This window comes from Sitophilus oryzae, unplaced genomic scaffold (assembly GCF_002938485.1).
Source record: "Sitophilus oryzae breed Bouriz unplaced genomic scaffold, Soryzae_2.0 scaffold_1178_pilon_pilon, whole genome shotgun sequence".
Classification (NCBI taxonomy): domain Eukaryota; kingdom Metazoa; phylum Arthropoda; class Insecta; order Coleoptera; family Curculionidae; genus Sitophilus; species Sitophilus oryzae.
The window spans coordinates 348,634-364,621 of NW_022145813.1; the positions used below are offsets into that span (position 1 = coordinate 348,634).

General features: G+C 31.2%; 1 protein-coding gene across 1 annotated transcript in view; it reads right to left on the minus strand.

The window, feature by feature from the left end:
• The window catches only part of LOC115890477 (tubulin beta-1 chain), a 9,913-nt gene extending 7,419 nt beyond the window's left edge, over positions 1 to 2,494 (minus strand). Inside the window, exon 1 of the mRNA XM_030910719.1 lies at positions 2,339 to 2,494. Coding sequence (XP_030766579.1) covers positions 2,339 to 2,395 — 57 coding nt within the window. The 5' untranslated portion in view covers positions 2,396 to 2,494. The remainder of the gene's footprint in view (positions 1 to 2,338) is intronic.
• Between the last annotated feature and the right edge of the window lie 13,494 nt (positions 2,495 to 15,988).

Genomic DNA, 15,988 nt, shown 5'->3' on the forward strand with positions numbered 1-15,988 from the left:
GTGTCTGGGTGGTTTTTGACATGAGAAATTTGATTTTGATGTCAATATGACTCCTACTTGTAGAGGACGCCACCTACATATTTTTTAACTGGTTTGAAGAGTAATATCTTTTTGTCCGTACCTGTAGTTATAAAACTTTCAAAATATACATTTCCGTGATTTTTTTACGTAAAAAATGTATCTCTGTAAAATCGTTACAAGCCACCCTTCTCAAGATATTTAGAATGGAAATAATCAATACATGTCATCACTGACAAAAAATAAACACGTTGAATAGATAGTTAATTGACTGAAATAATAAATTGGGGAAATTTTATATATTTTTTTAAATTAATTAATTTTTAAGTTTTTCTGCAAAAAAATGATGATAAAACAGTTTCTGTCGAACTTTTGGCGCAAACACACTTTAAACTTATGATTTCAGTCCATAATAACTACCGTATGATCGAATAAAAACGGCGTCCAGTTGGCTTGGAAATGACAATCGATGGCATTTCCTATATAAATTTACATATAAAATGACAGCGATCTTCATTTCATAGCCATCGCTGACGCCGTTTTTATTCGATCATACGGTATTTGGTCAACATGTTTAATTTATGTCAATGATGACAGGTAGGTATTGATACGATTAACTCGTAGAGATTTTTACCAAGAGACCTTTTTTACATTAAAAAAAACGTCGTAAATGTATTTTTTTACTCAGTAGTCAAAGCAGTAGTCAGTAATTTTATACAGGTACGGACGAAAAGTTATAACCCTTCAAAACAGTTAAACACATTAAGTGGTGCCCCCTACAAATAGAGCACAGAAATCAAATTTCTCATGCCAAACAACACCTGACACCCATTTAAATATCCAAATATTGACGCTACTTCAAAAATAATTTGGAAAAATATCGAAATAAAAATGAAACTTCTAGGTAGGCACCCTATCTCCGAAACTAAGCATTTTAGGACATACGTTTATACGAACATTTTTTCTTATTTTTATCTGCAGAAGATGCTGCCGAAGTTTCCAGAGTACAGTTCGGATCACCCTGTATAAATATAAATCAAAAAAGAAAAAAATATATTTTTGGTCTAAAACTGTCTGGAAATGTGGAAAAGTATAAAGAGGAACCATGTTAGAACGAGCAAAATTTTTTATAAAGGATTAATTTTTCTAAAAATGTTTATAAAAAAGTGTTTCCTCTTTTAAAGACAATCCGAGGACATACTGTCAAAAAAAGACAAAACCGTAATGATCTAAAATTATTGTATGTATAAACTTTTATTTAAGGGGCAAAAAATTCAAAAGTGTAAAATATTAAATTGTCAAGCAAAACAAATTTCACGTTGTGTGGTCGATAGCGGAAAAACAGACTCCGTATTAAATAACACCGTAAACAAAACGAAAAACCATGGAAACGATAAAAATGAAGACAAACCGCTCATGTTTAAAAAGAAAAAAGCATATATGCCCCGCCTTTTTTAACGGTCATATTCCACGTACTATCTGTGCTGAACACGTATGTCTTCCAACGGTCGCTGAAACCAGAGATGTGATCTTATATTTTTACCGGATGCTTAGTGATTATATTATTTTCAATACGAAATTAAACAGGAAAATCTTTAAAAAGAACCCGTTAAACTTATATGACAAAGTAAAAATACCTGAAAGGAAATTTTTATCACCAGACTTCCATAAATTATCTGACAGTTCTAATTAAATTAATTTGAACAAGTCAAATTTAATTGCATGGTTACACAGATCACGTTTAAAAAATTAGTCAATGTCTATAGATAAGAAAAACTTATAAAAGTAACGTAATTAGAAAGCATAACAAACGGAAAAATATTTAAATTTGAGATCACGAAAAAACCGTTAATTTGCCGGTATGTCTGACAGATGTTTTCATATAGAATAGTAGTACCGGCAGATGGTGATTGGAATAAACGTAGATACCTACTATATAAAAGGTAAAGGAAACCGCCCTATCTTTATAGATTCATAAAATAAAAATTCTTTTCTTCGAATATCTAGATTCACACAATTTAATCGATTGAAATTACTCTACGTAATGAAAAATTCGTAGTGAACACGTATTTTCAGAACAGCTAGTAGAAAAAAGCCGGTATCGAACGCTATAAACAGAATATCTGGTGATCGCTCTCTAATAAAAATTGATAACTAAACGAACAGTAAATAAAATTAAAAATCGATTCAAATACTTAAGAACCGATTCATTCTTAGAGCAAAATCGTAAGATGGCCGCAACGGAAGCTAGACGTACAAAAATGAGGTCACTAGATTGAAATAACTGAAACGTTTTAATACACAAAAAACAGAAACTTACTTTGGCTCCAATCTGGTTTCCGCATTGACCGGCTTGAATGTGTACAATTTCCCTCATTTTGACTTATTTAAGATATAAAAATTACTACTAGATAAACACAAATATAACTCTCTTATCGATGCGACTCTCACAAATGCAGCGATTTGATGGCGCGCAACGTTTATATAGGTCCCCACCGCCCGTCTGCGGACGCTCATGGCTGCCAACGTTCGTTCGCAAAATATGCATTTTCAAATCGTCATTTTTGAATTAATTTAATTATTTTTACGCCTATTTAGTGCAGGGTGACTCGATATTATAATAAATCGAACTATTTAAGGATATACGGCGTTAATGGGTTATTTTCACGAAGTTTATTGATAGAGAATTGTATTTAAAAGTCGTAGACCAAACAGATTGTAAAGTTTATGTTTTGTCCTTAAAATACCCACCATACAGGTCGATAAAAAAGCAAAAATAAGAAAATGTTAACGAAAAATAACTTCTAGAATTAATAAATAATGTTTTCTGTTCTGATATCGATCTTCTTGCGGACCAGGTTGGGTGTAATTGCCCAAAAGGGTCTCCTATATGTTGCGTCACCATATGACTCAGTTCTGGCCCTGTGGCCTTAAATATAACAAACTTTTCGGTTATTTAGCGGTAGAAAACCCGTTAAAAATATTGCAAAATGATATATCCTTGATAAGTTCAACAAATGCGACATTAAAATGGCACTTACGAGTCGATAAGATGCCTACATGTTTTGTAGTAAACAGTTACTGATATTAAAATGCATTAGAAGCGATAGGTAACTATAATAACAATACAGAAAAAGAAAATGATTCCTTCTGAATACAAATTTTTATTTTATAAAAATGTTTGGTTTGTATCATGGAAAGAATAATGATAAAAAAAATAATTAAAAGTTATTAAATTTAAACACATTGTTTAAAATTTTATCTTATATATTTTAAAACTATCTAATATATTTTTATATGTAAAATTATATAGGGAATGTCACCGATCGTCATTAGCCAACTAGACGCCGTTTTTTTTTCGATCATACGCGGTATTATCTATACAGGGTGAGTTTTAAATAAGGGCAAATATTTTTAGGGGTAGTATATTTCGGCCATAGACACACATTTATGAGCCTTTTTAAGCGAAAAAGGAATTAAAAGTTTCGATTTTTTTTGAAAAAAAATTGGAATTTTTTAAAAAATATTTTGGAAATTTTTTTTAGTTAAAAACATAATTTCTTGATAATATGGCAACATAATATACTACCTATGTTGTACCTAATTTACAAGAAGAAAACTCGGAAAGATCCAGTAGTTCTCAAAATTTAAGAAAAAATCTTTTTTTTAATTGTCAAAGTAAAGTAACTCGGTTATTTTGGACTTATTTGAAAAACGGTAAAGAGAAAATATAGGTTTCTTTTATCGAGATCTACCAGCCCTGAAAATATTTGCACTTAATTAAGAGTTACCCTGTGTAATTTAAAGGAGGAAAGTGGAAATACAAATAAATCTAATAAATTTCCATTTCTTGGAACTATGATCTGTTTTATATTTATTACCGCCTTGTTATCCTTAGTATGTATGCTTAAAAATAAAATATCTATATGGTTTCCTTATGTAGATATACCGTAATCCGTAATATTTGTTATTTAGTATATATTATATATTTTCTTATGCAAATTTCGTTCCGCCGATGACTAACTTATTTGTTATTGACTACCTTTATAGGAATTTTTGTTTTTTTTAAATGAATACATTATTTTATAAATTTAAGATTTTATGTAGTTACTTTTACCTGTGCTTTTACTTCACAAATTGCCTAAAATTCTAGGTACCGTAGGCCAAAATATTTTTTCTACTATACAGGGTGTCCCAGAAATAAGTGCAAATATTTTAAGGGGTGGTAGATCTCGATAAAAGAAACATATTTTCTCTTCGTCGTTTTTCAAATAAGTCCAAAATAACGGAGTTACCTATTTTACTTTGAAAATTTCCAAAAAAAATAATTTTTTGCTAAAATTTTGAGAACCACTGAATCTTTTCTGGATTTTCTTTCTTGTAAATTTAATCTAATACCTATGTTGCCATATTATCAAAAAATTATGTTTTTTAACTAAAAACTAAAAAAATTTCCAAACAATTTTTCAAAAAAAATTCGAATTTTCAAAATTTTTTTTTGCGAAAAAAACCTCATAGGCGTGTTTCTGGGGTCCGTCTACAAGTTAAAATATTTGCACTTATTTCTGGGACACCCTGTATAGTTTTTCCAACGATATAGTCCAGCGAGATGATACATGACAGTGACAGTTGTCATATGTCATTTTAATTCAGGGTGTCATATTTTTTATGTAGTCTGTTGGCGAAATCTTTAACTGTGATGTACATTTTTTAAAAAAAAAATACAAATGGGGTTTTTGCAAAAAACGCCTCAATCGTAAAATTTCGTCAACGATTGATAATAATTTGAGTACTATGTCATGTGTGAGTGACATATTTTACTGTCAAATGGTGATGTTTTTTTTAACAATTTAAAATAAACTATATATTTTATTTGTTCATACGGTTCATACCTTTAAATTTTCCTGCTGAAGCCGGTTCTGTTTACTATAATTAAATGCCCTGATAAGATAAAAATATCATAATTTTATTGTATTAATCATATACAATATTAATCATTTGATAATAAAGATAATAATACAATATATTAAATCTTAAAAACACTTCACTTAAATTATATTTCATAGATTTCTGTTTATAGGTGAAAATTTACATCTAAGATAATAATGAGAAATACTTACCTGCTGTAATTTTTATTTTGATGATTTAAAGCAAACATTTTTACGTATACATACATATGTATTTTTTTATCAGATACTTTTTTGATGATAATCTAATAATCATGATACAGGGTGTCCTAAAATATTCCATGTAGATGTTACTACGTATTTTTGGAATCAAAATAAGTTCATTTTACACAATTTACTTCTATACAAAAGTATTTCGTTTGTCTGTTTGGCGCTAATAATCTAGTTGGCAAAAATATGGAATTTTATATTAATATCACAAATTATACATAAAATTGACAGTAAGCTTCAGAAGCAAATAATACATTATAAAGGTTCTTTCTACAGCAATTCATCCTGAGGAGGGGGCTAGGGATAAACCCACGGGGGGCCTAGAAATTTTATTTTTTTTTTAAATGAAGAATAATATCATTAAAAATAAATACCTTTTTTGTAGGACCGAAGAACATTTACATGAATTTCTCAATCAATAAATTATATAATCAATGATATAATCAATGATAAATAATAAATTATATAATCAATGATTTGGTTATCAACCACATATTCCCGCGGATTAATTAAATACATACAAGTTTTGTAAACAAATAAAAACTACATACATTTTTTGAACAAAGCAAAATAATATTAACTAAACAAAAATGGAAAGTCATTTTTACTACATCACAAGCAAATAAAAATTAATATTTAGCCAAGAGTCATCGCTCAGTCAAAATTCAACATTTCTCTGAGCGGTGTCCAGCAGTATCGGGGGGGGAGGGGGGCTGTACCAACTGGTACCCCTGTGGTTACGCCAATGACGAAGAACTATGATTGATTGAACAATCAACCTATTTTGATTACAAAAATACGTAGTTCTATGTCCACGGAATATTGGGACACCATGTATGTATCAAATTAATTGTCAGTTCAAATTTACAAATATGTACTCTTTGTTGGTAAATTATATAAGAATTTTTATTTTGTTTGTTTTAGTAATATATTTTATGTATTTTCATTTATTTAATTTGTTTCCAATAGATTTTAATCAGAAATACAGGATGTATCAAATTTTTGTAGAACTTTATCAGTCAACAGATGAAATAATTTTTCATACAGTATTGGAGTGATAAGGAGTATATAGTTCATAGCCATAGCTCATAACCAACGCCGGAGTGTTTGTTTTGCCTAGTTAATAATAATATGGATAAAAACATATGTTATATAACGCAAAATATATATATAAGCTTATTCCAAGGGGTGTCTCACTGTAGGAATTAAGCTTGATTTTCATGCATCCGTTGTCCGACGATACGATGATACGATATTAATTTTATTGGTTGAATTTAAAGGCTTTGATTGGTTAACCAATCAATTTGTTTCTAACCAATCAAAGTCTTTAAATTCAACCAATAAAACTAATATAATATCATCTTTACATGTACATTTTCTTGGCAGTCGCTATATAGCAGTAGCAGTCGTTGGCATCAATCGACTATAATTATGACAGAAATAGGCAGTCTTTTTCGCAGTCATTGACAGTTGCTTGGCATTTGGCAGTACGTTTCTTATCCAAGTGAGACACCCCCGGCTTATTTGCTATGGCTCAAACTTTTGTATTTAAAAAAAAATACGGTAAATAAATTATGTACGACTCTGTACGACAATCGTTTATTTCTGATCATTACGGGACAGAGACTGCACTTTCACGTGGGCCACTATAATCAAGAACATGGGAGTAATGAATGATGGAGATACATACACATTCTTGTTTTGGTAACGATGAAACTGTATACTTATTTGTTGATCTTAAGAGAGATTTCGCCAAATAAAAAAAATACTGTATTTGGAATGCGTTTTCTTATTGTTCTCCATATAAATCTGCGATGGACGATTATACAACAGTAAAAAAAAGCATAGTGTATGATGTCTTTGATTAGGTATATCAATAAAAAAGAGAAATTGTTAACTTTTAATGCTTAAAAAATGAAATAAAATAAAGCGAACTTGCACCTATTTAATCTAAAAAAAAATGTTGTGTATGAAGGGGTAGATACCTAAGAAATGCGATACGATCTAGAAAAAAAGCGTAAGAGTTGGCTTATAGAAATGAAGTTCGCTGTTATTTTATACGTAGAATTATATGTGAATGTCATGTCATAGATCGTTCATATCCAAACCAACTTAACGCCGTTTTAAAGGGCGAAAATAAAGCTTAGTACCGTCTGATCGAGAAAAAAAAACGGCGTCCAGTTAGCTGGGAAATGACGATTGATGGCATTTCGTAGCCACCGCTGACGGCGTTTTTTTCGATCATACGGTATAATCGTAACGTAATTACCACTACGATTAGATTAGATCAGATTCTTCGAGGTGACTATCGGCCTGATCCACTGCGACCTTTTCAGATCTGTTGTGTGGTTTCTCTTCTGATCCTTAGATGACATTATCCAGTCCTATCCTTTCCGCAAAGTCAAGCAAACTTGGAGATTGAAACCTCCGTGTAACTCTTTGTCAATGGCCTATCAATCCTATCATTGCCTATTACCGAGAACGGCACATTTGCCAGATGTGTTCTGACAGAACGAAAATCATATAAAAAATAGGTACAAAAAAAAAAAGAAAGATGACAGGACAGTTTTGTCTTCTCTTTTTCAGATTGACAGAACTTGCACCAGTGCACATGGCTTCGTGTGTCATTCTCATCTAGCTTTATATGTCTATTGAACTGTTGAGCCTACAATGCCTTGTCCGTAGACCTATTACGATAGTCTATAAATATAATTACTCTAATTTTTAACAGGTGAGTTATATATAAGGGAAGGTGCCTCTAAAAGGAAACAGACTCCAAGGATATATAGTATAGTAAATTTTTTGGAGAATTCCTGAGTAGGTTTATTTTGATTGCTTTGAAAATTATTTGTAACTCTAAAGAAGGTGTTCTGTAAACGCTCTATATATTAACTTCTACTAGCCATAGCCTTTATAGACTTTGAAAGGGCTTTCAACTCGATATATCCTAGGCAATAATAGAAGCCCTAGCGAAACAAGGTATTATCAGGCCTTATATAAAAGATATAGAAACTCCCGCCAATATATACAAAGAAGACAAAGCAAGAGTAATGATATATAAAACAACTCCAGAGTTCCCAACTGGCAAAGGAGTACGACAGGGAGACGCAATATTCCCAAAGCTATTTACAGCAACATTCGAAGAAATCTTCCGTCAACTGGACTGGACCAACAAAGGATTAAAAATAGATGGAGAATATCTTAACCATCTAAGACTCGCTGATGACATAGTCCTAATTGCCAATAGTTCTAAAGAACTACCTACAAGCGCAAATTAATGTACTACCTACAATGCACAAAACTAAATACAGCCAGCAATAATTGGGTCTCAAAATGAATTTAGCAAAAAGTAAAGTAATGTACAACTGTGGAAACGAACTAGTGGAAAGAAAAGGCATTCTAATAAATAACACAACACTGGAAATAGTAGAATATACAGGGTTGTTCACCACATACGACACGGAGTATTGTAGCTAAACGATTAGATTTTTACAAATTGTAAGTTTTGGCTTCGTTGAAGGACTATTAGAGCTACAATTTAAAAATATTTTTACAAGATACAAACATGTCCCAAATAATTAAAAAATATTATAGTTGTATTTTTTTAAATGGAACACCCTGTATATTATTCTATTTTTGGATTCTACGATTGAAATAAAGGTAAATTTGATTAAGGTTTATCCCACTTAAACCTTACCGTTTTTGAAATATTTTCAATTTTATGAAATTGCAGTAAAAATTTTGAGGCTTTATTTCTCCAAGGGTATCAAAGTTTTTAATACCAAATATTTACTGAAGATTATTTATTGATCAGATATTATGTAGCAATAATAAAATTTTTACTACCTTATACAGAGTGTCCAAAAATTTATATTAAATAATTACTAGCTTTAAACGGCAATAACTTGTTTAATTTAAATGGAACACCCTGTATATTTTACGAGAATCAGATGCACAATTTAATTGTCTATCAAATTATGTTATACCATTTTTTACTTATCTCTTCAGGTTTTCTTAGAAAATGCATTTTCTTATAATTTAGACCTCATTTATCACTATACCCATGGAATATTGACATTTCAGATTTTTTTAAAGCAACATATATGTACAAAATATACACGTGATAAATATTGCAAGCCTATTGGTATACAAAAAAACTATTTAAATCTTTATAAAAGAGTATGCCAATTAAATATACCACCATTATTTCCCACCAAAAATTAATTAATTACATACTTTTAAATTCTTTTAATTTATAAAGTATTCTAAATAAATGTGGATTTGGCTCAGAAAAATCAATATAATAATAAGTTTTGAAAATGAACGTCTCTGTTTTTATAAATTAGCATTCGTCAAAAAATGAAATCAAATTTATAGTGTTACTTTTTACCACAGTGTCTAGTACACACACAAAATTCAGTTTTTCAGTTTTGGAGCAATTATTATTAATCAACGTAGACAGTCAATTAATGTAGTTTGAATACTGGGATCATATTAATTGGTCCTCTTTAACAAAAAATATTTAAACAGTTTTTTATTTTATTTTTTAATAAAATAAGCGAACTATATCGACAATATTAGTGTCTGTACTCTTTGAAAATTTGTTACATCTTTCAAAATAATCTAAAATGTCAATATTCCATGGGTATAGTGATTAATGAGGTCTAAATTATAAGAAAATGCATTTTCTACGAAAACTTGAAGAGATGGGTAAAAAATGGCATAATACAATTTGATAGACAATTAAATTGTGCATATAATTCACGTAAAATATATAGGGTGTTTCATTTAAATTAAACAAGTTATTGCCGTTTAAAGCTAGTAATTATTTAATATAAATTTTTGGATACTCTGTATAAGGTAGTAAAATTTTTATTATTGCAGCACCAATATCTGATCAATAAACAATCTTCAGTAAATATTTAGTATTAAAAGCTTTGATACCCTTGGAGAAATGAAGCCTTAAATTTTTTTTCTGCAATTTCATAAAATTCAAAATATTTCAAAAACGGTAAAGTTTAAGTGTGATAAACCTTAATCAAATTTACCTTTATTTTAATTGTAGAATCTAAAAATAGAATAATATACAGGGTGTTCTATTAAAAAAATATAACTATAATATTTTTTACTTATTTGGGACACTCTGTATCTTGTAAAAATATTTTTAAATTGTAGCTCTAATAGTCCTTCAACGAACCCAAAACTTACAATTTGTAAAAATCTAATCGTTTAGCTACAATATTCCGTGTCGTATGTGGTGAACAACCCTGTATATATTTGGAACAACTAATACGCAGCTTGGGATTTGGGATCTTTACTACCAGAAATCAAGAGAAGAATTAAGCATATAATGGAATACTTATGGAAGAAACTCAATCATATTCAAATCTAGAATGTCACTCTATCTAAAGAAGAAATCATTCGACCCATAGACTTAAAATAAAATAATACAATATTTTATTTCAAGTCTATGATTCGACCAATGTGAACTACCGATCATGACCTATGCATGCGAAACTTGGACACTTAAAATGGACATCATAATCAATAATTACATTGTGGACATCACAGAGTCAAATCCCTGAAATGGCAATGGGCAGGACACCTGGTAAGAAGAACGGACAACAGATGGACCACAAAAATTACAGCAAGGTATCCACGAGGAATTAAAAGACATAGAAGAAGACCGAACCTGAGATGGGATCATAATATTAGGAAATTAGCAGGGACAACTTGGGCCCGCATAGCCGACTAGAAAACAATGGGCCCAACTACAAAGGGAGTATGTGAAGGAGGCTACACCATAATTGGAAATGGTTGAATAAGCTGAAAATGATGATGATATCAAAAATATACGTATATATTTTTTTGATATTTCTATTTAACATTAAAAACATCCAAAAATGTAGAATGAATTTAAGCATTTATGTGATTTTTAATCTTAATTTTTAAGATTATACATTATATTAAAGATTTTCTAGCTACTTTCCTGTTATTATTTCTAAAATATTATAGTAATTTATTGCTTTTCCATAAAAGTCTTATACTTAAGTACTTTGATACTTGGATATCTGAAGTGGTAATTCCAAATATTTTTTTTATTAATTATTAATTATTACTCATAACTTTATTGTATTGCTGATACAACCACAGACACAACATGACTTTCAGCACGATATTTTTTTATATAATTATATAAAAAATTATACTTTGTAATTATTTGGTCATTTTAGGTAAATTAATTTAGCCTAGGATAAAAAATAATGACATAACTAATTTTACTAAAGTTTTTATTTTAGAAAGATTTTAGAAGATTTTTAGAAACGAAAAAACTGAGTCTTCCGTGTTAAGACTCGCCTACTTAAATCGGACCATATTTGTCAAAGACTCACACCACGTAGTCAATTTTTAACTTGCCCTTTTATATATTGACCAAAAAAAATTGTTATTAACTTCAATATTTAATTTCACCGTATCGCCTACCCAAATATCCACCAATATCTTGAAAACAACGACAAGCACCAGCTATATACCATAAACATTAAAATATATAGAGCTTTAATATCCATATACAGGGTGATTCTAATCACCAAGTATTGAGCAAGTTGCTTCAAAACATTGGTTGCCCAACAAATCTCTAGAATTAGACAATGATTAAAAGTAAATATTCTTGTGTAACCTTAGAGCTATAACCAATGTAATCTACCATTGGTAACTGTTTTCTAAATGCACTGGTGTATACGTTGGTATCATACTAATTAATTATGAAAAAAACGCATTAAAATGTTAACTAAAGGTACAAAACTAGTATAGACGTATAGCACACATCAAGTACATACAATAATTATCGAATTCAATAAGAAAACTAAGAAAACGCTAAAAATGTGGAGCGGACTGTTTATTTACCTATGAAAACGTAACTCCTGGCTCTTATCGCTACGGCTTTTATACTTAAAAACTGAACAACTAATCACCATTGTAATAAAGTTTATACACTACACACGAACTATTAAAAATCGCTAAATTGTCGCTGGTGACCAGCTGATGCCTCATTCGTTGCCATCAAAAAATGGCGTCTAATGTCACAAATTCTGCTGCAGCCCGTATATGAGCTTTACATATCCTTATATTATTTAGTCATTGGGTATTTTACACTCCGTTACAAACTAATAATATTTATTCATACTCCCCATGTTTACTTATTTTTCTAAAGCCACAACAAAGTTTGATCTTGATTACTTCGCGAAGTAGTACGAAGACGCGTACAAAAGTTTTGTCGAAACGTTTCTCGAAACATTTCGCGAGACAATTCCAATAATAATAAAAGAACCAAGTGTTTGCCGGCCGATATTAGCCAGTATTCCCCACAACATAAGAAAAGTACTGAGTTTTTCGAAAAACTACTTCTGACAGTATTTCGTGAAATCCTTTGCGAAATGGTTTTACGAAATATTTCTAAAAATATTTTGCGAAACATTTCGGAAATAGTGTCGAGGCCGTTTTATACGAAACCGCTGGCTAACAATTAATAATTAAAAAAACAGTCAAAACTATATTGCGCCTACTTACGAATAACGCTGAATAATAAAGTTGAAGGCAGGGGCAGATACAGAAATTTATTTTAGGGAGGGCCCAAATCAAAAATAATGTAAAATATGCCTTTTAGGGTGTAATTTTTAACCCAAAAGGTTAATATTTAACCCAACTTAGAGGTTTTAGGGGGTGCCCTGGCCCCATGAGCCCCCCTCTGTATCCGCCGCTGGTTGAAGGAATAAAAAACGGCAGAAGACGTTCTAAGATCTATTCAACATGTCAAGATTTCGACAGACGACATCCAAATAATGACAGAAAATACAATTTAAGCACAAAACTGCGTTGTATTTAAAAAAAACCAATGTGGGCTGTACTAAATTTAAATTTCATATCTGATATTTAAATTTAATGAATTTCGTATAAATCTCATTGGCTCTTTGAAATGTCCAGCTACAAAACGGTATAATTCACACGAGGCTTTACGTGTGAATTAAATTGACAGACACAACTGCCACTGCTGTGGGTCCTATATTGTTGGACAGACTATAATATGTCAGTGCGATAGTATCGTGAAAATGCGGTTCTTTGTACTAGTCGCGCCATTGGTTAGAGGCTAAATAATAGTATAGTAACAATAAATATATAAATTTTTCTTTAAATGAAGAAATAAATAAATATATTCCAACAATACTTCGGTGCTAGAGTGACCGCATCTAAAGATGAAACCAGACGCGTCATCGGTGTTTTACCGGTGAACGCCGCTCTGTTAATAATTACATATTATTCTATAGCATCAGAATAAAAATATTCTTGATACCAATTAAAATTTTATATAGTTACGTAATCGAGGGCGCGATTTTTAAATTCATTGTTGACAACCATAAAAAACTCTATTCGACGCCGCACCGGGCTGACTAACTGGAATTTAAATTTCCCGCTGGGGATTCAGGTGGTAGCTCTGCTGTAAAAAATGTCAAGTTGCCACATTTATTTATTTATTTCCTGACACTGTCATTCGTTTTGACACTTGACAGAGTTTTGTATTTTCGTATTAATTATGTTGTGATACCTTAAGCTTAAAATATTTTACTAGCAGATCTTGCAGTTGAATATTATTCTTTTTAGATAGTGCGAAGTGTACAATATAGCTTAATAGCCGCAAAAACTCATTAAAACTTTATTAGAATATTTTGAACGGGAAAACGGTAGTAATGGCCCTTTATATCTCTTAAGTGCTGTTAAGGAGGTTGAATTTTGTCTGTTTGTTATATAGTTATAACGAAGTTATTTTGGTTTCCTAAAATATTTTGATAAAAAGAAAATATGTAAAAGTGGGCAACGCTGTGCCGGTCAAGGTTAAAAGCTTGATCGATTAATCACGTGACTAAAAGTTTATTTGATATGAACTATATACAGGTAAGCTCATGTTAATGAGATCAGCGCGTCACATCCAATCGCAAGAAGTATTTTTATAGATTTTGGTACTCTATCTATGACTTTTAATATCCATGGCGTTTACCAGCAGATCTCCTGACCATATGGTCAACCCACATTCGAGATTAAAAACACTTTCGTACTACCATATTTGGTATCAGCGACGCCCCTGTATCCTTTAGTAAGGTCGTACCTCGGCGACGTCTTGACGGTGTACTATAAAGACCGATACCGAGACATTGCGAAAAACACTTGGTATATAGTCGTACCTAGATTTGCTAGAATGACCCTCCTGAGAATCAACCTGAGAGATGATAGCATACTAGAAAATACCAAAGTTTTACCCTTGTATTATGTATTCTGTATTTTTTATATTATCAAAAGTTCTGCACCCAAAACTGAACGATTTGAGTATATATTTACATTTTAGATGCATCACAATGAACAATGAATATACCGTATACCGGGTGCGTCTCAAAAGTAGCTCACCCCTATAACATTTTTATTTTTTCAGATAAAAAACGAGATTTTGTATATTATTATATGACATAAATTAGGATTGAGTGACGTATTGTGTATTTATTGGAAATTACTACAACTCTTGATTTTTAAATGGCACCATCGGCTTTTTTTTTACTTTATTCGATGGAAAATGACACTCCGAATAGAATGACATATCATATGCCAACTTTGACATTTTCTCATATGGTTTATTTGAAATTGTAACATGCGGTTCATAACGACAATTTGACTAGAAATACCAAGTGTGTGGTACCAAATTATTCGTAAAAAAAGTTTTTTCCAAATATATGGTAATGAGCCACCCACGTTCCGTTTGAAACAACTGAGATATGATTAAAGATACGATTTGGGTATCTTTTAACCGACCAGGAAACGACACTAAATAAATTAGACGATAAAATCTATTTTTCCAAGGCTCTTTCATTAAAAATTAGTTTTTTAACACAGCCATGGCACTCTAGATGGCAAGAAATCAAGAAATACATCTCCTCTACGTAGACCTCAAGAAAACATATGATAGTCTATCCCAGTCTAAATTGTGGGATTTGTGGGAAGCCATCGAAAAAATGAATATCAGCATAACATTAATTAATGCTGTCCAAGAACTATATAAGAACAACACTAGCCAAGTAAAGAAAGGACAAACAGTATCAAAGGGATTCAGCATAAACAAAGGTCTTAAACAGGGCTACTGTCTATCCCCCACACTGTTTAAAATCTATTTGGAACAAGCTCTGAAAACATGGAAAAGGAAGTGCGAACAGATGGGGATACCACTAAACGACTCAATACTTTACACTCTCTGTTTCGCTGATGATCAAATAATACTGGCTCAAGCTCAAGACTACGAGGACCTGGAATATATGACCCTCAAACTAATTGAAGAGTATAACAAGTGGGGGCTGGAGGTAAACCATAAGAAGACGGAATATATGTGTATCGGTGGCGAACAACAGAACTTAATCCAACAGCAACAGCAAGAGATAAAATACGCCAAAAATGTAAATATCTTGGCATGCACATTACCAACGATGGTAGCCTTGATGAAGAAATTAAGTGCAGAAACAATCAGGGAAGACAAGCAATTAGACAACTCAACAGTATTTTATGGGATAAGGCCGTATCAAAACAAAAAACAAACACAAAATTTATAACAGCATAGTTAAAAGCATCATTAGTTATGGTAGTGAAGTATGGCCTTTGAAAGAAAGAAACCTTAAGTTGCTCGAAGCTACAGAAATGGAATTTTGGAGACCCGCGGCCGGGAAATCGAAACTGGATAGAGTAAATCAAAGACATCAAAA